Genomic DNA, 24,303 nt, shown 5'->3' with positions numbered 1-24,303 from the left:
CTATATGCTCGTGATTTCATGCAACTAGGCCTGCAGGGATGCTCGAATCTCAGCAGAACCAGCTGGCTGGACAACAGGGTGGGGGCAGGAGGATCAAGATTTTTTTCTGCAAGACCATAGGCGGCTCGACGGAAGGCTCGGTAGAACAACAGGCAATCAATGTCGTTGAAGGCCTTGGAAACCAGAGCGGGATCGCACGTCGGTGAGACGGGGCCCCGAGGCTGGCACCAAACGTCAGTGTAGCAGCATCGGTTACCTAATCATCTCTCGGACCTCTCCCAAGGCTCGGACGCCCAATCCCTGCAAGCGAGTGTGTCCAGCCCAGCCTTGAAATGGCTGATGGATGGCAGATCCAGATCGATATACATTGGTTGTTGTCCAGTCTTGCTTTCGTTCGTCCGGTTTCTGCCTTGTTTGTTTGTTTGTTTGTTTATTTAGTTTGACTTGCACCCGGAGAATAGCTCCCTCCACCTTGGCGACTTCGGCGACGCCCTCGGATGTATAAGCCAGGCTTACTGCAGTGTTCACGTCGGTAAGCAGCATGTACCTACCTCAAAAAGCGGGATGCAGGCAAGCTCACTCTCAGTCACGTCAACCCCCTTCAACCGAGTCGTTATCTCAATGCCGTCGATTTAGGTATCAAAGGCGACGGCAGAACATATACAAAGTTCAAATTGGGTATCCTTTCCTGCAGTTCCTTCGCTCGCTGCACACTCCACCCATCTCACGTGCCCTCGGCCGCTTCGGAACCCGTGGAGCACGCGACCAACCCCGAGCCCGACTGCCACCTGGATTGCTCAGCACCCCGGCATCTCCGGGTTTGAGTCACATCACATATTGCAGCATATAGCCTCCTTCTGTTCCCTCGCACAATACCAACGACCCGAGGGCATCCCCAGATCTGTTGCTCCTCCCGGTCTTCCCGCTTTATTATCCCAAAGAGGGCAAAGCAGCTTATCCTGGGCGACTGGCCCGCAGGTAGGCCGTCAGGTCTCTGCCAGCATCTTCTCCGTCCACCATTGCATCCATCAAAGCCTTCGAAACCCTTTCAATATATGTTGTTGGAATCAATATGATCAATAGCCAGGTCCTCAGCGACGCCTCTCCGCAGGAAGCATCCGAGTCAAGGCAAACCCCCTCGTAAATGAATGCTTTGATTTGCGCCAACAGACTGAGAACTCATTCATGACTGAAGAGAGATTCTCCGTCAATCAAGAACACCGCATGCGCCGTGCTAAATGTTGGTGGTGGTGTGTGTGTGATGGCTTGGTGTATGTGCATACGTGTGGGGGTAATTAACTACCTGGGCCCGCAGCTGCGATTCTCTTGTATCGTCGAGCTCGCAGGGGCCGTGAAGGCTGAAAAGAAGTGTGATGCAGTTGCGGGAACGACAGGCACGTGAGTGCATCCTCTTTTGTAAAGCAGCCCAGCTCGGCCGAGGCTTCCAGACGAAGGTCATGTACATGACGCTATTTCGTGTATGTCTCGTCTTCAGCCGTCGACCGTTCTTCCCTCATCTCATATCCTGTTCATCCCCAGGGGGTTCATATCTTGTGAGCCGTAGCTTTGTTGGTGTTGGTGCTGGTGCGCCGTTTGTGGGGGACTCTGTGAGTACGTTTGCGGGGGACTCTGTGAGTACGTTTGCGGGGGACTCTGTGAGTACTGGCCCGTTGGCGGTGGGCTTCGCGAGTATTGTCTTGCCGCGCTCGCGTCCCAGCCTGCCTGCGAGCCCTGGCCTTCTCGCGTCGGTGGTCTTGGGCTGGAGAAGGACCTCACAGGCGGCTGGTACCGTGCCTGGGGTCCAAAGTAATCCGGTGTCCGTCGGCCCGAGCTCATGTCGGGGCTGTCAATCGTGGGGCTCGCGGTCGAAGCGAGGTAACTTCTTATGGGAGGATAGATCGGACCCTCTCGAACTGTGTCCGGTGTTACCATTTCGTCCATGTAATTCTTCCCGGAGTCCCGGGATAGCATCTCGTACGAACGTGGGTCTGTATTCATCTTAAGGTCGTCTAGCCTTGCATCAACTGACACAAATTCGCGCTTGGCGGCAGGGCGGCGGCCCAACAGGTCCAGCCAGGCGGTCACCATGGACCAGCGCCCGAGCAACATGAGAAGCCAAAAGCCGTTCATCTGCCCCAAGTGTCAGCTTATCTGTGGGCTAGGGACGAGGAGGGAGGGGGTTTGGGGTTGAAGTTCCCAGGAGTGGACGTACGGCCAAAAGTATCAAAACAGCTCCCACAGTAGCCATATCTACGGCTATACTGCCTGCCTGATCAAGGCACTTGTTCTTGTCTCCACCGTTGAGCGTGATGCAAGCAATCCAGGGCAGCGCGATCGACGGATCCTGCTTGACGGATTGAATCGTATTGTCCTGGAACACGAATACCACGGCGAAAAAGATGACGTCGGCAATGATGATCAGCACGATAGCGATTCCGCGCCACTGGAGCTGGATAACACGGCGAATCCGGCGATACGCCTGTCGCGGCGTCATGGTGCGGATGCTGTTGGAGTAGGACGGCAGGCCGGCCGAGTTTTCGGTGGTGGCATTGTTGTCAGCCAGGGATGCGAGATACACCTTGATGCAGTAGCCGAAGGTCGCGAACTGGATGATGATTGTGGCGCCGGCGAGGACAAGCAAAGGAATCCACAAATCTGCGAGACTGTTCTGGTGGTTGATGTGGCAGGTCGCTCCGAAACGAAACGAAACACCGCTCAATGTCAAGGCCAGGATGATGCCGATCGCTGGGAGGCCCCATCCAGCAGCCTGAGAGAACCACATGAAATTCCGGCCGACCACAACCTGCCAGCAAATTTGGAGATGAAGAGAGAGTGCCCTGAGAAAGATCCAGAGCACGGCAGCCCAGCCACCGATTATGATGAACGTCCCCGAGGCGGCGCATACTGAGCTCGTCTGCATGTCGTTTGGCGTAATGGCGTCGTAGCACTGCTCTGGCTCTCCTGCGAGAGGGATGACGAAGCCCAGATTCATAAAGACGACGGCTACTGTCAGGCAGATGCTGAGGTAGTGCCGGTGCGTCTTCTCGATGGGTAGGAAGGCCCACGACAGCAGCAGGAACAGGCAGCAGACCGTGCTAGCTACTGCAACCCAGTTTGCCGCTTTGCTCATCGAATCGAAACTGTCCGGGTAGGCCCAGTCGGTCATGGGACATGGTAGACAGCATGAATAGCCAGTCCGATTCATACATAACCGGCCCTCGACGACTGTGTGCAAAAGTCAGCAAAGAGTCTCCAAAATGGCAGGGCATGTTCAGCGTACATCCGCCATCTCCAAACTGCAACTCATTGAGGAAAACACTGGGGCACGCGAGTTCGCTGACGTTGGTAGTCATTTTGTCTGGTGGCCTGGTGCCAACTCAAAGTAGAATCGCCAGATGAGAAACACGTCGACTTCCCGTGACAAATAATGTCGACGGGTGTTGGGAGTCCTCCCGGGCGTGGCGTTCTGCCGGACGCTATGGCCAGTTGCCCCCAAGAAAGAGGCTGTGTATGTATTGGATGTATTCCGCGACAACAGCAGGTCTTCAATTTCCACTCGTGCGTTCACGCGTTGAGTCCCAGCGGTGCCGGTATTATACACTGCAGATTTGTTGAACCCTCCTGGATGAAGACGTGATGAGATGCGCCGGGCTTGGTGCTGTATCCGTGAGAGAAATAGAATTATACGGCAGCAAGGGCTTTCACATAATGACCGTCCCGGGGAATTAATCAGGCTGCGGAGGTCAGGAGTGCCTGGTCGCACGACTTGGTGCTTAAAGATGACGGCAAGAAGGATGGATTGGGTCGTGGAGCGTTGCACATGCACCTGCACAGTTCAGAGGCGCAGGTAGGTCGTGGGTCGTTGGGTCGTGGGTCGTGAATAGCTTACACCAGAAGTGATACTTTGGAGCAGATGGATGGATGGATTATGGGGGTGGCATGACCATGCGGAGTCGGCCGGTGCCAGAAGAGTCCGTGTCCAGGCAGAGACGTAACGCGATCTCAGGTGAGCCGAGCCGTTAAGGAGAGGGTGGCAGGGTTGGAAAGAAGAAGGAGGAGAAAGAAGCTCGAATCCATCATGGACGGACGGTGGAAGGGCGGGGAGGAGGGCAGGGCGGTGGTATTTACGAAGGAGGATCTGATGGATGGGCGCGGGTGTGGGTGGGCGGCGGACGCGGACGCAGTACGGCAGCTGCAGGCGCAGGGAGATGGCCGTCCCAAGGTTTCCCAAGACCTGCATGCCCCCAGGCTAGGGCGGCCAGGGGCCCCGGGAGCGACCGGGGTGCCGCGAGGTTTGCGAGGAACTTTGTTGTGATGGCCCCGGTGGGCCCGCTGATCCTGTCAAGGCCTCGAGAGCGAGGATGCTGGCGTAGCAGCCGGTGGTCAAGCGGGAAAGAATCTGCATCCCGCCACGCCCGCGTACCCATTCGACATGTCCAGCAGGGCCTGCTCGTTCAAAACAGGCAAGGCTGGCTCTGCCTCTGGCTGTGCCGTGGACCGGGGGCCCCTCTCTCCTATCTCGAGGGCACTGGGGACCCCACCGACGAGGATTGCGCCGCCCTCTCTCACCTGCTGGCTGGTGCTTGCGACTGGCTGCTGGATGCTGGCTGCTGGTTGTAAAATATGTACGCTGTAACAGTGTGTCATCAGGATGCCAGGATTGAGACGGCGAACACTGTGCTGATGTCTTGTCTTGGACAGACATCATACTCGCACTCACACTCACACTTACACACACACAGCATACCTATACCAGGTCGCTAGGTTACGGGCGCATTGATCCTTCAGGGGGGATGTGTGCTCGTCCACGACTTGGCCTCGCATCACGAGAGAATCCAGCGACAGCAGATTGGAAAATGCAGGTGGTGAGGGGACCAAGAAAGAACCAGCGGCCTTGGTTGTGGCATAGAGGCTCCAGGCTTAGGCTCTAGGGCCTCCGGACCGGCCACAACAGGCCCACGAGGATCGCAGACCAGCTGGGCCGGGCGAGCTAGGACGTCCTAGGCAAGGGCAGTAGGCAAGAGCAGGACCCTAGATACCTTGCACTTGTACACGGTACCAGCCCTCTCTCTCGGCGTGCTGCGGACAACCACCCACGATGGACGTCGAGGGTACTGCGGCGCGTGCATCTGGTGGGGAAAGGACCCATCATGCGAGGCCGGCAGGGGTGACGAAAAGGGCAGTTCGCCAGCCAGACGAGCCCCGGCAGCGACCAGCACTGTCGACCCATGTTCCTGACAGCTCAAGGCAGTGAAAAGGAGAAAGGGTGCCGTAGTACACGTAGTGTGCTGTTAGATGTTGAACGCGCAGCACACACTTGTTGCGCGGTAGGGGCCAATTATTAGATTGGGTGACCCGAGGGCCAGCCTGTCTGCCTGTGCTCCCGTCTACCAAGCAGACGACAAAAGTTTCTTTCCTCTTCGGCTCAACAACTCAAATCGGCAGCAGCCCAGCGGGAATGACGACCCGTCCCCCATCCTTCCCCCTAGCACCACAGGAGGAAGGATCTGCCAAGTTGGTAGTTGGTAAGATGAAGGAGTGGCTCGTTCCTTCTCCAGGTCCACGATCTACACGTACAAGTACTGTGCACACCCGGCAGGAACGTCAGGTACGCAACTCGCTCGGGGGGCCGCCCACTCGACCAACACTGCCAAATGTGTAATTCTGTGGTGCCGTCTGTCCACCATGCCGCAGCTTTCGTACGGCACGTTCCTGTGTGTCTCCACAAGGGACCACTCTCTGCTGGCCTTGACTCTGCCTGGTGCACCGGCGGGCCCACGCTAGGCCTGACATCCTCACATCCTGGCATCCTGACAATTGAAGCTGCTCCTCCTGCTCCTCCTCTCCCCACTCCCCACTCCGCTTGAGCCACACCCGTCTGCCACTTGCGAAATCCTCCGCAGTCCATCGCGCAGGCACTGATCAAAAAGAGGACCCTCCATCTCGCATAGATCGTCCGCTGCTGCTATCATCAGGGCTGTCTGCCCTGTCTGCGCCTGTAATAAATCCCAGCCCAGTGCATCTGCTCCTGCCGAGGGCTGTCGTCATCGGCCATTGCATAGCTGCATGTGCTGTGCTGCACATAGCAAGATAGCTTCGACCGAGTAGCCTCTGTTCTTGTCCGACACCTCACCCTCACCCTCGGTGATGCAGCCCTCGGCCGTCACATGAGACCCTTTGTCAGCGTACTATTAGTGTGCGGTTGATATTGGACACAGCTGTCGTCCATGAGGCGCATAATTCCACCGGCAGCCGTCTCACAGGCTCCGCAGACATTTGCATGCCTCGGTTCTCCGCAGACTCGACTCGCTCTGCCCCAACCTTCCGTCCCAACTGTGTTCATGCCTTCAGAGATCATCCCTCCTTTTTTTCCGCGCATGACCTCACCGCCGTTGGCTGTCGCTTTGAATTTCCAGACGTGTGGAATCGCACAGACAAACTCGATCGGGTTGTGGGCAAGCATGTCCCCCTTTGTCACTGCCGAAGAAGAAGAAAAAAAAAAGAAACACCCCCGCCCTCATTTCACAACCTTGTTCTGTTGTTTTGGTTGACCATTGCCAGTGGCCCAACCTCAGCAAATCTGCGCTTCCGAGGTGCCTCATCCCAATCGAGCAATGGAAACAAAAGACCATATGCACAATAGACCTAGAGGGACCTCCACATTTCCCGGTTCCAGAGAACGAGCCCAAGGACCAACCCAGCCCAGACAGTGTTGGGTGTGTTAATCTCGCCCACCACGTGCGTTGCTCAACAGTGTCTCAGCCTTCAATAACTCTATTCCAACATCAAGTCCTCACAACCACGACGGCATATTCAAGGTCATCTTCTCGGCCAGTTGGCCCCCGGGAAGACAGTACACAGGACAGTAGAGTGGGGTGGACATCCCGCTCAACGTTGCTATTCACGGACCAGACTACTGCGGCAGTATCAAACCCTTACTGCTCCACAAGTACTGCAGTGGATTTCGAGGACCTTGGGTGCTGGTGCCGTGCCATGCCCCGATCTCCAGCGCCCTACAAACATCTAGGCAGCCGGGCCAGCCCTCGTTTCAATCGCGGCATCTTCCACGCACTTTGCCCACCGATCGGGTACCGGGTACCGGGTACTCAGAGGTAGGTCATGGTGTGCGCCAAGCATCACGGTGGGCCATGTCCTTCGTCGAGTCCCACTGCCAGCCAGCTCTAGACTGAACAGACTGATTGACTGACTGACTCTCTGCACGCCGGCTTTGAGTAGATCCGTCGAGAGGGTCCTCGAATCGGACTCGTAGCCAGCTTTGGACCAGCCCGCCAATCCGTTCCGCCTTGCATCCGCTGCCCTGGATGTGACAGCTGCCGACCACTCAGAATCAACAACGCCGTCTGTGACCTTTGATAGGCTAATTACGAGACCCTTCTCCCTCCGGTGAACTAGCTTCCCGTCTAACGACCGCCCCCAAATCAAACTCAATTCGTGTTCAATCTTATTAGGATTATTGCTGCGCTACTGGGTTTCTTCTCCCCGTGTCCCCCCAAACGTAGGTCGCGTCTGCTTGGCCACTTGGCCTCCTTGCCGGCCGTACAGGTAGGAGCGCAAGGTTGACCAAGCCCGGCGAAGCCATTTCACTGGCTGTTCACACAACGTGCACGATGCACCTGTTGAATCACATTCGAGGACGGCAAATATTGCGCCTTGTTACACATTTGTACGGCCCCCGCGAACGTCATTGGGAATTCTCTTGGTCGCCCAGAGGAGCCTACGGATGCCAAGACCATCCGTGTCCAGACCAAGCGCCTTGAGCACTGAGCAATTGCAGGGCACTGTTGCTCATTAACTTGCTCGTGTTTTCGAGCGCCCTTGACCTATGAGAGCATGCTTGCTCTACTGGCAGGAAATTGCTTGCTGGGCCGGCCACGCCTCATCACACACTTCGGCGCTTATTCGATTGGAACTCTAGGCTATCTAACGATAAGATTTGGTTGTGTACAACCCGTGACGCAGACAGCGTCTCCCGCCCTCGACCAAAACGCACCTAGTACATGACCCAGGCCTGTGACGGCGCAGCTCTAGGTCCAGCGAGAGGCGCTGCGTGCTCATGTCTGTCAGCTCGTAGTGTTGCCACACGCCTTTACCGAGAGTCTGTCAGACATTCCTGCGCATGGCCCTGCAATAAGCCACTCGGCCCGTGCTGCGACCAAGGTCTTCAAGAGCCACCGATCAGTTGTGTCTGGGCATTGCCAGCAAGCGAACCGGATCCTTGGAAGCTCAAAATCAATAGAGTCTGGTTCTCGCGGCACGGCGCGAAACAGCCTCTGTCGCCGCCTTTGGGTGAGCCACGGGCCACCTCCAGAAATGGCGTTGTGCTGAACAGCTCACTGAAGGAGGCGCCACTTCTTGCGTAGTGCTGAATGCCACTCAGCACCCCCACCCGATGTCCGAACCGGGCTTTCCCTCGCCATATAAGCCCAGGCTTCAACTGAGGTTGCCTCAAGGAACGCTGACAATGGGATTCGCTGGATCATCCTGTGTCAACTCGAGGCAACGCAACTGTGATGCATCGGAGGCGTTCTTGAAACAGTGCGGACGAAGCAGTGTGCAGCAAATCGCCCATCTCCTAGGCAGGTAAGAATGGTTCTATAACCCCACATGAGACAGTGTTCTTCTTCTTGCGCCGAGTCTCGATTTCACGGCACGTTTTGCTCGCATCGAACATGGTTCTGCTATTTTCAGCTGTGGGTTTCTGTTTCACAAGGCATCCTGCGAGGAGAAATGATGAGGAGAGATCATGTGTCGACAGCCTGGAATCCTTCCAGCCTTCTCGATGGTCACTCTGGACTCTGGCCAATCTTCGCCTTTCCCGCTCCCACGAAAGGAAATCTTAGGTGACGCCTGATTGCACACGTTTCAACAAGCACTGCAAGCAAGACATGTCGATCCTTCCCGACCTCTGATAGCGTACTTGATTAGCTACCGGTGTGCGGCACAGCCAAAACATGAGAAACACGGCAACGCCGAAGCAACCTCCTTGTGTTGGGGGCCGGATTGCCTGGGCCGTGGCCCGTGGGTTACTTCGAGTTCGAACGCCTTCCAGAAGACCTCTAGAAGCCAAAGGATGATCCAAGGCCGCGGGTTCACAATCTGGTCCACGGCCGCGCTCCCGGCCCTGGGAGTACAAAGAAAAGTACACAGGAACGGCATGACCGCATTGGGTAGACGGCCTCTGCTTTCACTTGCTCCTTACGGCACCGAGCTCCGATGCACGCATGCCCACGGCCGCCCGCCTTTGCAGTACTGTGTATCCGTATTCCGAACGCAATGTGGCGCACGTTGACGATTGGGTGCCCATGAGTTCTTCAGAGGTGTATTTGCAATGCATCGCAATCGACAGTTCGGTTTTCACCCTGGGGTTTCTCAGCAGATGCTGCAGGCAACGTTGTCTCACTCCCGGAGAAAACGCATTGCCATCTGCGTGGCGTCGGCGCGGCGCTTCTCATCGTCGTACCTGCACATCGCCAAGCCAGCTTCATTTATTTCAGCCTGAACGATTATGCGGCCTTTCTTGCTATCTGTCGCTCTCGTCTATCACGCCATCCTCGGAAGTCCTTATCATTTGTCGGAGAACGTGCCATATCTTCAGCGGCGATGTGAACTGCTACTTCTGCGCGGAATTGCTTGTCCACTTTTACGCCCCAAGCGCGTTAGGGGGCCACTGCCCATGGACTGGACATGCAGAAATGCCGGCCTCCTCTCAGGCTACTAGGACCAACTTGCAACCATAAAGTACTGTGCACCCACCAGGGTCGCCGGGAGCGAAAGGCATGGGTTACATCGTTTTCAGCCTTCTGCGGCCCTTGCTGACGCAACCGCGAAAGCAATCTGTCATGGCGATAACCCGTGGCAAAGGGACGGCCGATGTGCTACCTTCCGTTGCGGGGCATCGCGCAGTCAAGCCTTCGTACGTGGACAAACTGGAGCTTCTAGGCCCCCTCTGCCAGGACCCTTCGCCGGCTCTTGGCGAGGACGGGGTGAATGAGACAGACCCCACAGGCTGCGTTGCCTCCGCTGAACTTGTCTCAAAAGTCCGCGCCGCCGTGTCTGACGATGCATTAGCACCAGACGGCTCTGCTGCGAGGACCATCCGCGCCAACTGTCCAGCGTTGCCAAGGGACTCGGGCGGCCCTCTGGGTTTTGCTGCTGTACACGACATGCGTGCGTTGGTCGGTTTGTCTGGGAGGTATGCATGATGTTTGACATGCTACGGTTCGTCTCAGACGAAGGCTCGGGAGGACGCGACGGTCATAGACTAGCAAAACCCGGCCTGTCACTCACTCCCTTTCACAATCGGAGTCGACGGCAGCAGCCACAGCATCGCAGGATCTGAGACAAAGCCGCCATGGCCATTGACAGCTGCCATCGGAAACGGCACAGTCAGTCAGTCTAGACCTCATTAGGTAGTTTCAAACGTCTTTGCTTATTGTATTGTCAGAGACAACGAGGCTCGCGAGGGTCTGCCGAGACAGCATCTCGACGGAGTCCCCTTCAGACGTCGTTCGAATGGGTCGATCCATCCCAGGTTGCCCCGAGCAGGTGGGTCAATGCCTGCCTCCGCAATGACTGGGGCCGGGTGATCTAGCCTCACCCGGTTAGATCTCCCAATGTGTGCGAGTGTCAAGGTCCTGGGCCACTTTTATCACTCGCACCATCCACTTGGAATCAGCACAGACGCAGGATGAGTGTTTGGTGACGACAAACCCTCGAGAGCTTTGCTCTGTAGCAGCAGAAAATAGACCATGGAGATGTATGTTCCAAAATTCGCGCGCGACCTTGGCGCAAGTTACACGTTCCGATCCGGCTGCGACTATGCTCAGACTGCGGTGGCTCCTGAATCTGACATCAGCCGGGTCAGTGGACTCCATCTATGGCATCGAACGATGAGCCTATGCTATGTACACTAGTCAATCGCAGTGCCGAGCAAGGACATGGTGACTTGAAGGAATGTCGATCGTCGCCGCGCCAGGCTCCAGTGGAGATTACTCAGTTGATAGACGAGACAAGCTGTCACATAGGGCGGCCCTAAACGACGCCGTCTACCATTCTCCAGCCCAAATTCTATTTTGAAACCAAAGAGAGAATGCTAGCAAAGCTTTCTCAGAGCTCATCAGGTTCAAGATAGGCTTGGTTTCGCCCAGACGCCACGCAAGACACTGTTCCAGACCCGGATATGTCTAGCGACTTCTGCGGGCGTAGTAAGAGCGAGGGATGCCACTATTCCCTGAAGGGCTGGCCTTCGATGGATCCTTTGCAACAGGTGTTCCTAAAGGCTCCATAACCGCGGAACCATGACGATGCATCCTAGGGCTCAATTACTTGGATCTGCACATAGTACCAGCGTCCTCCACTTCTCGATTTTCACGAGGCCAGCCTAGAGCAAACGGCATGTCTGACCAGTACAGTGATACTGAAAGTCGTCGCATTGCATACTGTCAGCATTACCGGGGCCTAGGAACGAGGTTGAGGTCCGCCCTGCTCATTGGACTCCGTCCAGCACATCCACAGGCGCATACAGCAGAATATCAGCTCGGGCGGATACTTCTCTGCTGCATTCCCGCACGTATGGTGTCGGAGCCGGCTCAAAGACTCTGTTTTCGAAGATTTCTGTGCGGTGGTGGGTATTGACATTGTGCTCGACCAGGTTCAGTTGAAGCCATAGAAAGGTTCGGCTCAATGCAGTGTGACAGCTATTGTATCTGCTGCATGCCCAGGTACCCGGCCAAACCCTCAGGAGGCATTCTGCCGGAGACCAGGCCGCGGGCATTTCGGCGCCGACGCGCGGGAGTTTTCTGGCAGGTTACGCGGTGGGCCCCTTGAGGCAGGAGGCATTCCAATCTGCATGTCAGGAATGCTATGGCTTCCCAAGAGACTGGTAACTTCATTAACCCGCAAATTGGATATTGGTCCCATCATGCAGGAAAGCTGCGGTGCTTCGGAGAGCCTCCCCACAGACCCGATGGTCCTCGAGGGCGTGAAAAGGTTCGATTGGACCCTCGGGGCGCCCTGCTGCAGTATCACGAAGGCATCCCGAACGCGAATTGCTAACTGTTACGGGAATCGGCTCGCGGGTGGACGGCTTGTGGGGTCTCTATCAGAACACTTGCAAGGATGATTTTGACGGTCCGAATGAGACGCTGCTCTGGCCAAGACGAGGGGGAGGATCGCTTCAGGGCCAGATGGCCCCATGGGTCCCACAGAATGCCCTTCTGGCTCTTTGTGAGGAGCTCGGCATCTCGATCAGCGCTCCTCCGAGAGCCTCGCCAACACGGCTGTGCGGGAACACGGAGCAGAGGGTTGGCTGACAGTGTGATCGTGGATATGATCCGAATCAAAGGGATCTCGTGCCGGTGAGGGGTTTTGAATGCTCAACCTTGGGACAGCAATGCCGGGCTCTACTTCTACCGGCCGACAACAGGCCTCGATCAACCTTCGCTCCCCGTCCCAAAGCTGACCACCACACGAGAGAATCCCCTCGTCGCACCGAGAACATCGTCCCTGACTGCAGCTGACTGCAGCATCTCCTTGGCGCCATTGACCACTGATGTTTCAACCTGCCCTCCTGCATCTCGCATTAGCCCTCGTTCCTTGCATCGACGTGCGCAAGCGAGCTCGTCTCCTGAAGGACAAGCTGGGCGTCGTATGTTCGGAATCTCATCCGCTGAGATCCCAGTGCATACGGATTCCCCTCCCCTGGGCACGTCTGGACCTGCTGCTGGGCTGCTGGGCCAGCCCCGAACCCTCAGAGCCAGGACTGGCTGGCTGGGCCGCGGGCGGCGGCGCGGGCGGCGGAGCGGGCGGGCTCACGCACGGGCACGACCGACCCCGGCGTCCCTTTCGCACGTTTGGATTGCCGGGCGTTTTGCCCGGAGGCGATGTCCGCATGAGGCTCTTCGCACGAGAGCCCCATCGTGGTGCGGACCCACGGGCTTATTGCATGGCCGATCGCATATCGTCAAGGGTCTCCGGGAGGGTCAATCGGTGGAGATGACCCTGCACAGGATACGCTGCGCCGGATCCTCCGAATTCCCACTGGCCGCCGGCGAACACGATTCATGACGAGGCATCAAAATTGAGGATTTCGGTCGCCAGTACCACGGATACCGGCTTGCTTTGAACGTCCGTGAGTGTATCAAAGAGCCTCGTCAACCCTCAATCCAAGTGGAATACGAGGAGCTACGGCCATTTGTGCTCTCCGCCGCCTGTGGAAGTCAATTGCGGCGCTGCCCTAGGTGGAACGTCGTGAGAATACTGCAAGTTTCTTGCTTTTATACTTTGTCAGGCCCGTATGAGTTGTTGCAAATATCAAATGTTTTGTTTCATGAATCGTGCTTCGACACCGGCACGCCTGGCACATAGGTTTCTCTTCCTACCATACGTCAATGCGCTCGATGCGCTTTTGGGTTCTACTACCAGCCCATTCAAACATGTCGAATAGACTTGCTAAATGAAGATTATTCGGACGAGTCACAGTCAAGCGCCGGCAGCCCGCCACCCAGTGATCATCTTCACATAATGCAACAGCGGTACAACTTGCATGATCTAGCTCGTTGGCCGCTCCAACTTTCTGCTACTATTCCTGGCTAGGGCGAGGTGTCTTTGAGGGGGACGCTGTCCAGTGTTTGATGGGTAGGGAGGGACAGCATCGTCGTCCATCATTCAAGACAATCGCACTCTCACTCTCGAAACTAGTCGCAGCGGTAGTGCGATAGACAGGCACTTACTAGACAGCGATCTATCCCTATGGATGTACGCTTACAGCCAAGGACATCGTTGAAACGAACCATTCACGCGTCCAATTGAGATTCATCGCCGTACCGGGACCTGCCAGGCCTATGATGGCCTCCTCACATCATGTGTGAGGCATGTTAAGGGGCTGGTATCTCGGTGGAATCGGCGCATTTTACACATTGGCAGTTGCCTATGACTTAATCAAGGTTGACGATTGTGCTCACATAGACATGTAGTTACATCTGTGGCAAAGAATTTACAACAAAATGCGGCTATCACAGACCAGTTTTAGAATTGCCCCTAGAGACATGGATCTAATATGAACTGCCAGTTGATGTTTCCGCCATTCATACTCAGAGCACGACACACTTTTTGATACTCGAGCTCTGTTTTTCATGGGTCGAATATAAAAGAAAAGCAAACAATTTCGTCCTCACCCTCAGAAAAGACTTACATACGACTTCGGTATTCGGTACACTGCTCGCATTCATTTTCAAAATGCGGCAGTCATAGAAGAGCTGCTCAACAGCTCAATCCACAACATGAACTGAATGATCAGCAACGTCAACGACTGCCGAGAATCGTTCAAAGTTTTCAAGATTCTGGCTAGCAAATGTTGCCTGAGCCTTCCAATTATTCGGGAAAGAATATGTTAGTAGAGCCAACACACCGATTGGGTGCGGAGATGTTCCATTGCCTTGCTCAGTGATTGGCAGGAAGCGGAAGCAGAACCAACAAAGTGTTTTGCTTAGTTCTATTGCGGAGGTCACTTGTTTCTTTCCAGGCCTCAGAAATGAAGAACCCAACGAGCTTGTGATGACGGCAAAGAGACGCGCGAGAGAGAGAGAGAGAGAAAGAGAGAGAGAGAGAGAGAGAGAGAGAGAGAGAGAGAGAGAGAGAGAGAGAGAGAGAGAGAGAGAGCAAGGTCCTTAGGCGGCCAGGACAAATGACAGTATCAGGCCCCCGAGTTGCCTTCTCTATCATACGTTTGTACACCAAGCTATACAGTTATTGTTTTCGATGTAAGAGCAAATAGCAGCCTTAAAAGAGACCATGCATTTTCGCTTCGTGATAGAGGCTCGCAGCGTCACCACAGAGTGTGACCTGAAAAAGAGACGCTGACAAATTGATCGAGCGGGAAGAATACTCTCTGTACCTAGACTTGCACTGGTCGTCAGTGGGATTTCTCTATCGAGGCCAGTCTTATACGGTGCCAAAGCAGGTTGGTCAACATGGCCGCTTAGACGATAATTGGAGCATGCAAGGTTTCCTCCTCTACTGAGGAGCCTGTTGGCTATCAACGAGACCATGCAGGATAGCGATACCTTTACGAACACTACACACTCGACAATCGCTACTGCATTATGTTTTGAGAGTGTCATCTTGACACATGCTCGCACTCGGCCTTGGCTCGTTTAATTGACTGAGAAGAAAGACTGATGTTATTATATAATTTGTCAATCACCACAGCTACAAGATTTGGTAGCTAACACGGCCGGATATCTGCGCGCCTCTGCCTATGAATGGATCTTAAACCCTCGGAGCATATCGGATCCCCGTGCGCGTGAGCGCACAATAAGTGTGAAGACAACATTCCTCACAATTGCTTTGCAGTACAGCCACTACGGTCGCTCGTGGATGTTTCAGGTTCAATTTGTTCCGAGCACCCCGGGAGACCCTACAGTTTACCTTTGTGGTCAAGGCTCTGTTTGTCCAGACAAGGCCAAAGCCGCGGGTTCGGCTCGGAAAGCGTATTTCTGGATGGCTTGATACGCAGAATCCACGATGGACCCGAAGTCTCTTTGACTCCAAACAGAGATGCTCGATCATCTGAGATGGCTCCTCTACAAAGGTATTCTGGAAGCTGGTTCGGCACTCCAAATACTGTGCCGGCGTGTTGGTCACAAGTTGCCCTGGGAGTTGTCTTCCGCCGTCGTCTGGCCCTCGATATCAAGGAATCACGGAACAGTGACAGAACTCACGTAAGCTGTCTCTTGATGAATCGCAAATCACTCCGGCCGAGGAGCGCGGCGACGGGCGGCGACTGTGTCGTCTCAAAATGCAATGCTCTATTTCATATGTTGGTACAGACCAGCGGTCGTGATTCACTCAACCCATCTAGTGTCATCGTCTTGCCCCGAGTCGTGCACCCATCGCATCTCTATGTGTCCACATCCATCTTCTCGGCAGACACCTCATGCACGTCTACAAACTTCAAGATCTCGTCCTTCTTGATGATCTTCTCGTTCAGCACCGCTGTTGTGCCCTTGGGGAACTTGTACGACTTAAGCTTCTGGCTCCTCTCGTTGGGCTTCACGTAGCCTCGGTGCAGCGTGGTCTTGTCCGCTGTGATTACCGCAACATCGACATTGCTTCCTGATCCCAGGTCGTTGAAGATACCAGCCTGGATGGCCTGGCTGCACAGCTCCATAGCCTCCTCCTTGGTCAAGCTGGCCTTCCACGAGCTCTCAAACACGCTCATGGCCGCCAGCGAGCCAGAACCCATGGTCACGTAGGGTAGCTTGTCGGTGCTGCCGTGCGCGTGCACGGTGAACAGGTGGGTGCCGGTGGGGTCGACGCCCGCCACGACGAGATAGGCGCCGATGTAGCCTTGGTATCGGAAGAGGTGCTGCTTCAGCATGGTCATGCAGGTCACAACACGCGGCTTGCGACCGGTGGAGAGGGAGTGCAGTTCCAGGTTCGAGGAGATGATGGCAGTTGTGAACTCGGTGTCTGCCGCGGTACCGGCACCGGCGCACCAGATCTGAGGGGCGATGTAGTGCAGCTTCTCGCAGTTCTTGTCGGCCACGATGGGGCCTGAGGTCGCTCGAGTATCGGCTGCGATCTGTTTGTTGGCAGGTTAGCCTCAAGAACGACGACTAGGCTGAGCATCACGGCAACGTAGCTTGACAGGCGGACGCAGCGCATGGCGGAAGCCACGTCAGGTAAATCAAGGCGACGAGGCTCGGAAGCTCTGAAGTTGAGCTGTACATACCACTACACCTCCATCAAATATGCACCCCACGATGGTGGTTCCTGTGCTGGTGGCCTTGGGCAGTGGGACGCCTCGCGCGTGCAGCGCTGCGTTGCGGTTGTAGTTGGAGAAGTCGAAGCCCGGCATGATGGCGGCAGTTCGTGTCAGCTGCGGAACCGGTTTTTGAAGAGGATCACAAGAGCTGCAGGGTGAGTGGGAGGTGTTGTTGAGGCTCAGAAGATGGAAGTTGATGGGGTGCGTGCTTGCGTGGGAAGGAGGTGATCGGGGGGAGCTGCAGCGTGCGGTCGGTCGTTTGGCATGGACGAGGCAGAGAGAGCTGATGGGGCCTGCCGCGGTGGATGACGAGGCTAAAAGCTGCCTTCCAGCTGCCTTCCAAGCGCCCCAGACTGCGAAGCAATGCAGCCACCCCTGTCACAACAGCTGGGTCTGGTTGGCCCAAGCTCGGGGGGGGGGGGGGGCTCTGGAGAAACAGGCAGGGATTCTTTTTTGGCAGGCAGCGTCGCGATCTTCAAGTCACAATCGACCTCCTGCAACCAAACCACAACCATTTTCTTTGTCTTCCTTTGCCCTGCCCATTCCTCTCCCTACCTTCCCACCCATTTTGCATATTCAGCCTATTGCTTCCCCCAGCGTCTTCCGAAATCCACTCGCAGCGCTCCTGCGGCGAAGTTTCCTCTGTTGCCCATCTGCAAATCCATGCTCAGAACCTAAGACGGGACTCGTTTGCCTGGATCCGTCGCGACGGCCAAACGGCACTCGACAAGATGGAAGAGGGCGCGACACTTGAAGTAATTCAGACCGAGGTGAATCTTTTAACATGCACAGCCTTCTTCGATACCCCACTCATCATGGCCTGACATGCAATAGACTCTAGGATTCCTCGCCATCGCCGGCGACGCGAAGGTCCAGTTGACTCCAGAATGGTCCCCTCCACCCACCCCGACAGCGTCCCTCCTCAGCATTGCATCCCGAAAGGGCCTCGTGGCTGCCGCCGGTCCGGATGCCGTATATCTCTCTTCAACCGAGTCGGCGCGGAAGGCCTTCTCGGCTGATAAGACTGGGGACACCGAATTTAGGGCATTCGAGCCCCAAGTCAAGATACCCATGCCCATGCGGATATCACACCTCGCATTCACCCCAGACGAGCAATTCCTGATACTTTCGGCCGAGCAGGGCGGCGGGCTGGCTGTCTACGAGACGCAGGCGCTGCTACAAGGATCTTCGCAGGCCACCTTTGAGATCTCGACTAGCGGGGAGAGCATCAGGGCCCTGATACCAAATCCCATGCCCGAGCTGGCGGAATTATGCGCCGTTGTGACCACGAACGGCAACCTTCTAATAGCCAACCTGAAGGACAAGTCACTCGTCAGCGGTCCAAACGGCCCAGTCATTCGAAACCAGGTTGCGTGTGGCGCATGGAGCACCAAGGGCAAACAGCTGGTCGCGGGATTGTCTGATGGCAGTGTCGTCCAGATGACTCCTGACGGAGCTGAAAAGGCACAGATTCCCAAACCGAGCGCGTTCGGGGACGTACATGTGTCCTCGATATCTTGGCTAGAGAACCATGTCTTCCTCGTCATCTACACAGAGAACACAGGCGAACCGCCCGCCTCGGAGTACTGCATCATCACGCGGCAGACGGCACCAGGCCAGTCAGCATCTTTCACATCCCGGAAATTAGTCGACCCAGTTCTTCCCTATGGAAACGAGAAGGCGCCGCACCACACCGTCCTGCGCCTGCGAGACTACCCACCAAACATCCAAGACATGCTCATTGTCGCATCCACGGCCCATGATGGAATTGGGCTGCTCACACGATCCAAGGCGCCGTTGGCCAGTGACGTGCCTGCAGAAGCCATCACGAACGTTTTCACGACAACCGAGTTCACCGATGACTCCAAGAGGGCTGAGGTGCCTTCGGACCCCATAGAATACACTCCTACCTATCCCATCGGAGTTTCGCTAGACCTGTCGAGCAAGGAGAGCGTGTACAGGCCGATACCTCAAGATGAGGAGTACGAACAATCCCCTGGACCTCTTCCTGCGCTGTGGGCGCTCAACTACAGCGGTGTTTTGTCTGCTTGGTGGGTAGTGTACAACGATGCCATCCGAGAGGGCAAGACATATCCCGGCATGGCCGTGGCTGAAGGTCAGACTTCTGCACAACCAGCCGCACCTGCCGCCACGCCATCAGCCTTTGGATCGCAGCCAGCAGGCTCCCCTTTTGGCGGATCATCTGCCTTTGCCACCACCGCACCTGCTCTGGCTCAACCGGCCGGAGCGTCCAATCCCTTCGGAGGAGCGGCGGCAGCTTCTTCAACCCCTACGTTTGGAGCGCCATCGTTTGGCGCACCGAGTGCGCTAGGAGCTCAGCCAGCTGCTGCATTCGGGCAATCTGGCGGGCTGGGAGCCAAGGTCTCGCCCTGGGCTAAGGCTTCCGCGGGTGGAGCTGCCCCGGCCTTTGGTTCCCCTGGGTTCTCCAGCCCCGCGGGGCCTGCGACGGGGGCTTCTACAGGTGGCAAGGTCTTTGGTAGTGCAGCCCCTGCCAATCCTTCAACGGGCGGTGGTTTTGCTTCATTCGCCAGCAAGGGTGGCTTTGGAACTCTGGGTGGGGATAGCGGCAGCGGCAGCATCTTTTCCAAGCCCTCCTCGTCGCCAAGCCCGTTTGGTGCAAGCGCAAGTGGCCAGAGTGTCTTTGGTAGCGGTGGGAGTGCGTTTGGGAGCGGTTCAGGCACCTTCGGCTCAAGGGAGACGACTAACAACACCGCATTCCCTCCCTCGAGCTCGACGCACAAGGAAGGCTCTGGTCTCGGCTCCACGCCATTTGTCCTGGGGACGACTTTCAAAGCAGACACTGCTTCTGCCAATGACAATGAGAAACCCAGTGGAAAGGGTGGATTTGGGCTTGGAGGCTTTGGGTTGTCACTAGATGATGCTGCATCAAAACCGGCTGATTCAAACAACTCGTCTAAAGACGAAGATATGGATGCGCAGACCACTCCGGTTGAGCAAGAAAAGCCAAAACCTTCTCTATTTGGGGGATCTCAACCGAAAGAGAAATCAGAAACCTTGTTTGGCGGGCAGTCTCAAGAATCCACAACACCAACGTCGACGCCCGCGCCATCAAAGTTCTTCTCAACCGACTCCACGGCCTCGAAACCTAACCCGTTTTCTGGCCAAGCCAGCGCGAGCAGTCCTTTTGGATCCGCTTCTGCCAAACCCAGCCTCTTCGGATCCAACAATGACGCAAGCAAGCCAAAACAAACGCCCAATCCTTTTGCATCGATGTCTAGCGACAAACCCAACCCATTCGCGTCGGCGTCTCAAAGCAAACCGAACCCTTTCTCACTGAAGAGCGAGAAGGCAGAAACCCCAGAGGCCGCAGAAGATGCGCCTCTGCCGCCGGAATCAACAAGTAAGGCCGTGTACCCATTTGGAGATTCCTCGTCTTCTTCTACAGCTTCCGCTAAATCTGCAGAAGGTCACAAGAAGGCCGGCGACAAAGCCTCCGAATCAGTCAAAGGCGTTCCACTACCGCCTGATTCCTCACCGGGGGCTAAGGAGACATCAAAGGATACCGACGAGTCCTCACTGCCCCTGTCAGAACAAGGGACTCCTGTCGTGGAGGACGCGCCGCTACCGCCCTTCCCTACGAAGTCCAAGCCTGAAGCTACTGCATCCATATTTGGTACAAAACAAGCACCGGCGGTTCCTGACGGCGCTGATAGTGCCGAGTCCAGTTCACAGCACGATGGAAGCCAGAGCGATGCTGAAGAGCCCGCAGGCGAGGATGAGGGCGACGAGGGCGAAGGTGAAAGCGAAGGCAGTGGTATCGACGTTGCAAAGGACTTGAGCCCCAACTCGACAGGCGCGGGCCAGGAACAGGGCACCACGCCTCAGAGCTCATTCGGAGGTATGGGCGGGAGCACGTTCTCCATGGTCTCTAGGACGGAAGCGTCACAGCAGCAGCGCTCTTCCCTGTTTGGTGAAATCAACCGGAGTGCGCCGGTATTTGCGAAGCCTGCTCCTACCAGCCCACGCTCCCCGAGCCCTGTCAGGGGGGCAGTCCCGCCGCGGATGTTCCCGGCCGATGGCTCACGGTCAGTCAGTGCTCCTGGAATGGCGTCACAGATCTTGGGAGGCTCCCGGCCTCAGAGCTCCGGACACGGCGCCAAGACGATCAGCACAAGGTTGCAGCCCCAGGAAGACCCCAACATTGTGCTGCAAAGGCAGGCAAAGCAGAAGCAGGCCGAGCAAGACGTGCAGGGGTTGGACGACGACGATTTCGAACACGTGCAGAACCTGCTCCACACCGAGGTTCCGCCTTCGCTGGACATCGGCGAGTTCAATGCCTTCAACAGCGTCACGGCAGACGTCCACGCGTCGACTGTGGCTGCACAGGTAGAGGCATTGTATCGCGACATCAATGGCATGCTGGTAACCTTGGGCCTCAACGCTCGAGCACTGAAAGGCTTCATCAAGGGGCATGAAGAGCGCCGCGACGAAAAGACCAAGGATGACCTCGCCAACCCTGACGACTGGGTCCTGTGCGAGGCTGAAGATCTCAGCGTCATTCTCGATGAGAAGCTGGGCCCTGAGTTGGAAGACGGCCGTCTCCAAGACGTCGACGACACCTGGGACATGTGCCAGGGTCTCTTCCGGGAGATGCCCAAGCTCCGCGCGAAACACCAAGATGTCAAGCGCATCCTGGGAAGTGTCCTCGATCCTGACCAAGCCGCCGCACAGCGATCCATGCCTCTGAACGCCGAGCAGGCAGCGCAGCAGACGGAGCTCCGTCAGTCATACGCCCAGCTGATCAGGCTCGTGACCGACGCCGAGGGCGCATTGACCATGCTCAAGACGAAACTCGCCTCACTGGGCGGTTCCTCTGGCAAGCCCGCCGCCGTGCCGACGGTTGACGCCGTCATGCGCACCATCACGAAGATGACCTCGGCGGCCGAGAAGCGCAGTGGCGATCTTGACGTGCTGGAGAGCCAGATGCGCAAGCTGCGGTTCAACAACTCGGTCGGGCCTCCAAGCCGTGAAGGGTCTCCATTCATGACACCGCCTTCTAACAAGAGGCAGTCTCTCCTCATGAGCTCTTCCACCCAGTTCACACCTTCACCGCGCAAGAGCCTGATGAGCTCGGTCGGTTCGCTCAACGGCAGTGCGCGGGCCACCCCGGGGCCGTCGCCACGGAAGAAGATCAGCGGGTTCACAGACGAGGACAAGGACGTTATCAGAGGCAAGATGCAGAAGAGGCAGGCTGTGCTGGGTCGTCTACGCAACAAATTGATGGAGAATGGACCCAAGATGTCGAGGTATGAGGGTGGAAATTGAGTGAGTGCCAGGCTGGAAGTGCCGAGTCGTCGATTGGGGCACAATGGAATTCTTTCATATTGCTATGCCAGGGAACATTCTCGTAAGCACCTAGGGACAGGGAGCAACTGCGGCTCATTGCATGGGGTATTTGGATGATGGAACGAGATAAATTAAGACAGCTTAGGCCCATTCTGCGAAAATGATGCACATTGAAGACCTAGTAGATGCTCAGATTGCTCGCAAGCTATGCTTTTAGCCTCAGGTGTTTTGAAGGCGATCTCCATATCACATTTCTACGAAATAACAACTAGTCACCTGATTGATCACCCACATCAGTGGCGGCAACTGCGATAGACGAGCCTCAGTTCAGCACTGATCTGGAAGGTATGGTGTATATATAAAAACTGTTCACAAACCAACATAAGCCAGTCACTTGATAGCATATCATTAGGTGCTGGCGCAAGTAGAACCCGTCCAGTCAGCTCTCCCCGGACCCTGAACTATCTGAGAGGACTTGATCATCTCGACTCCTGGGGAACCAGGACGGTGCTACCCTCCACCTCGCCATTCTTGTCCTTTTCGCCATAGAACTTATCCAAGTCCGAGACCACCTGCCGGCCCTCCCACTTCTTCATGATCTTGTGCCCCTCCGCGCGCAGTCCGTACTGGTACCAATGCGGCATGGACGCGAGGGGGATGAACGAGTTTGCAAACGACGGGCGGACGATCTGGCCGCTCTTGCCGCTCAGGGCCTGCCTGACGATGGCCTCAGCGACGGTCTCGGGCTCGAGGGCCGGCATCAGGAAGGGCGCGCCGTTGCTGTAGCCCTCGAAGAGCGGGGTGCGCGTGTACCCCTGGTTGACGACGACGGTGCGCACCTTGCGCGCCCTGTAGCGGGTGGTGAGCTCGGCCGCGAGCCCCTCGTGGAACGCGAGGGCGGCGTGCTTCGAGGCGGCGTAGTCGACCATGTTTGGGACTGTGAGAGATGGTTAGCTTGAGCAGTTACGTTGTTGAACAAGTGTGCACGTAGGCGGGACGGCATAGACTCACCTGTGATCCATGCTGCGATCGAGGCCACGGTCACCACCATGCCGTGGTTGTTCTCGACCAGGCTCGGGAGGAATTCCTTGATGATCCAGTAGTGCGCCAGCGAGTTGACGTCAAAGGTGAAGCGGACGTCCTTCTCGGAGGAGTCGAGGATGCTCTTGCCTCTGCACACGCCGGCGTTGTTTATGAGGACGGTGGGATAGCCGACCTTGGAGCGGATGTCCTTGGCCACGGCGGCGATCTCCTTTGGGGACGTGATGTCGCACTTGAAGTAGTGGACGTTGGATGCTGGCCAGACGTGTCAACCACCGGTCATTCTGATCTGCTGGGGTTTCACACGGATGGACTTACACGCTTCAAAGGTCAATGGCTGGATGTCCAGCACTACAACCTTCACCCCCTTCTCGCTCAGCAACCTGACCACGTGCCCCCCGATGCCCCCAGACCCGCCGGTGATGAGCACAATCTCCCTCCCCCGCCAGTCGTACTGGTCGTCCTGCCAGTTGTTGACGACCCCCTTGGAGTACCAGGTGCTTAGCCAGCGGACGAGGCCCAGGTAGAAGAGCAGCTTGACACGCGAGAAGGCTTTCTGGTGAAGAATAGAATAGTTCTCGCCCTTCTTGGTGAACCTCGCGAGCAGGAGGAGAGGCAGCGTGAAGGCGGGGTTGAAGGCTGTCTTGCCAAGGATGCGTATCACCGTGTCTGCCTTGAAGCCCTCGCGGGGCAAGAGGCCGTTGTGCGTCGGCATGTTGGGCCAGGTGCGTTGATGCGCTTCACAGGATACAGGATTTGTTTGACTCTACGAATATTTAGAAGGAGGACGAGCAGGCTGGTGGTACCATGTCACGGAGCCAACAATTCGGACTTGGAGAAGGGAAAAGAAACACCGGGCGGATGCTGAAACGAGAAGCCTCGGTGTCTCTGGACGAGGGAGGAGCTCCATCCATGGTGGTGGCGGTGGTCCCTAGTTGACGAACACATTACCGGATTCATGCATGTTGCTACAGCAGCTCGCTCTGGTCCCTTCAGGTGTGTGTCGACGTGGCCCGTCCCAAGGCATTGGAAGCTTTCATGTGCTAACGCAGCCGAGGAACAAAAAGTGCGGGGAAGACGGGAAGCCACAGCCGCTTGGGGTTGTGGAGAAACGAGTAGGCTAACTTCAAGTACCAACGTCGGAGACC

General features: G+C 56.3%; 5 protein-coding genes across 5 annotated transcripts; 2 read left to right on the top strand and 3 right to left on the bottom strand.

Annotated features, from left to right (window-relative positions):
• Positions 1–1,518: 1,518 nt before the first annotated feature.
• On the bottom strand, positions 1,519–3,353 carry INS49_010371 (uncharacterized protein; the record flags this gene model as incomplete). The annotated part of the gene is made up of 4 exons (XM_043171097.1): positions 1,519–2,130; positions 2,213–3,120; positions 3,208–3,225; positions 3,281–3,353. 4 exons carry the CDS (start codon positions 3,351–3,353, stop codon positions 1,519–1,521), a joined length of 1,611 nt encoding a protein of 536 aa, XP_043025662.1.
• Positions 3,354–9,860: 6,507 nt separating this feature from the next.
• On the top strand, positions 9,861–10,223 carry INS49_010370 (uncharacterized protein; the record flags this gene model as incomplete). The annotated part of the gene is made up of 1 exon (XM_043171096.1): positions 9,861–10,223. One exon carries the CDS (start codon positions 9,861–9,863, stop codon positions 10,221–10,223), a length of 363 nt encoding a protein of 120 aa, XP_043025661.1.
• A 5,696-nt stretch (positions 10,224–15,919) lies between these two features.
• INS49_010369 (uncharacterized protein) lies at positions 15,920–16,879 on the bottom strand (the record flags this gene model as incomplete). Its single annotated transcript, XM_043171095.1, has 2 exons — positions 15,920–16,603; positions 16,754–16,879. The coding sequence occupies 2 exons, from the start codon at positions 16,877–16,879 to the stop codon at positions 15,920–15,922; spliced, it is 810 nt and encodes a 269-aa protein (XP_043025660.1).
• Positions 16,880–17,149: 270 nt separating this feature from the next.
• On the top strand, positions 17,150–22,093 carry INS49_010368 (uncharacterized protein; the record flags this gene model as incomplete). Its single annotated transcript, XM_043171094.1, has 2 exons — positions 17,150–17,177; positions 17,628–22,093. The coding sequence occupies 2 exons, from the start codon at positions 17,150–17,152 to the stop codon at positions 22,091–22,093; spliced, it is 4,494 nt and encodes a 1,497-aa protein (XP_043025659.1).
• A 500-nt stretch (positions 22,094–22,593) lies between these two features.
• Positions 22,594–23,870, bottom strand: INS49_010367 (uncharacterized protein; the record flags this gene model as incomplete). The annotated part of the gene is made up of 3 exons (XM_043171093.1): positions 22,594–23,051; positions 23,126–23,410; positions 23,474–23,870. The coding sequence occupies 3 exons, from the start codon at positions 23,868–23,870 to the stop codon at positions 22,594–22,596; spliced, it is 1,140 nt and encodes a 379-aa protein (XP_043025658.1).
• Positions 23,871–24,303: the final 433 nt, after the last annotated feature.

This window comes from Diaporthe citri (genome assembly GCF_014595645.1).
Source record: "Diaporthe citri strain NFHF-8-4 chromosome Unknown scaffold_4, whole genome shotgun sequence".
NCBI classification, from domain to species: Eukaryota; Fungi; Ascomycota; class Sordariomycetes; order Diaporthales; family Diaporthaceae; genus Diaporthe; species Diaporthe citri.
This window is presented reverse-complemented; position numbering and strand designations above follow the sequence as displayed.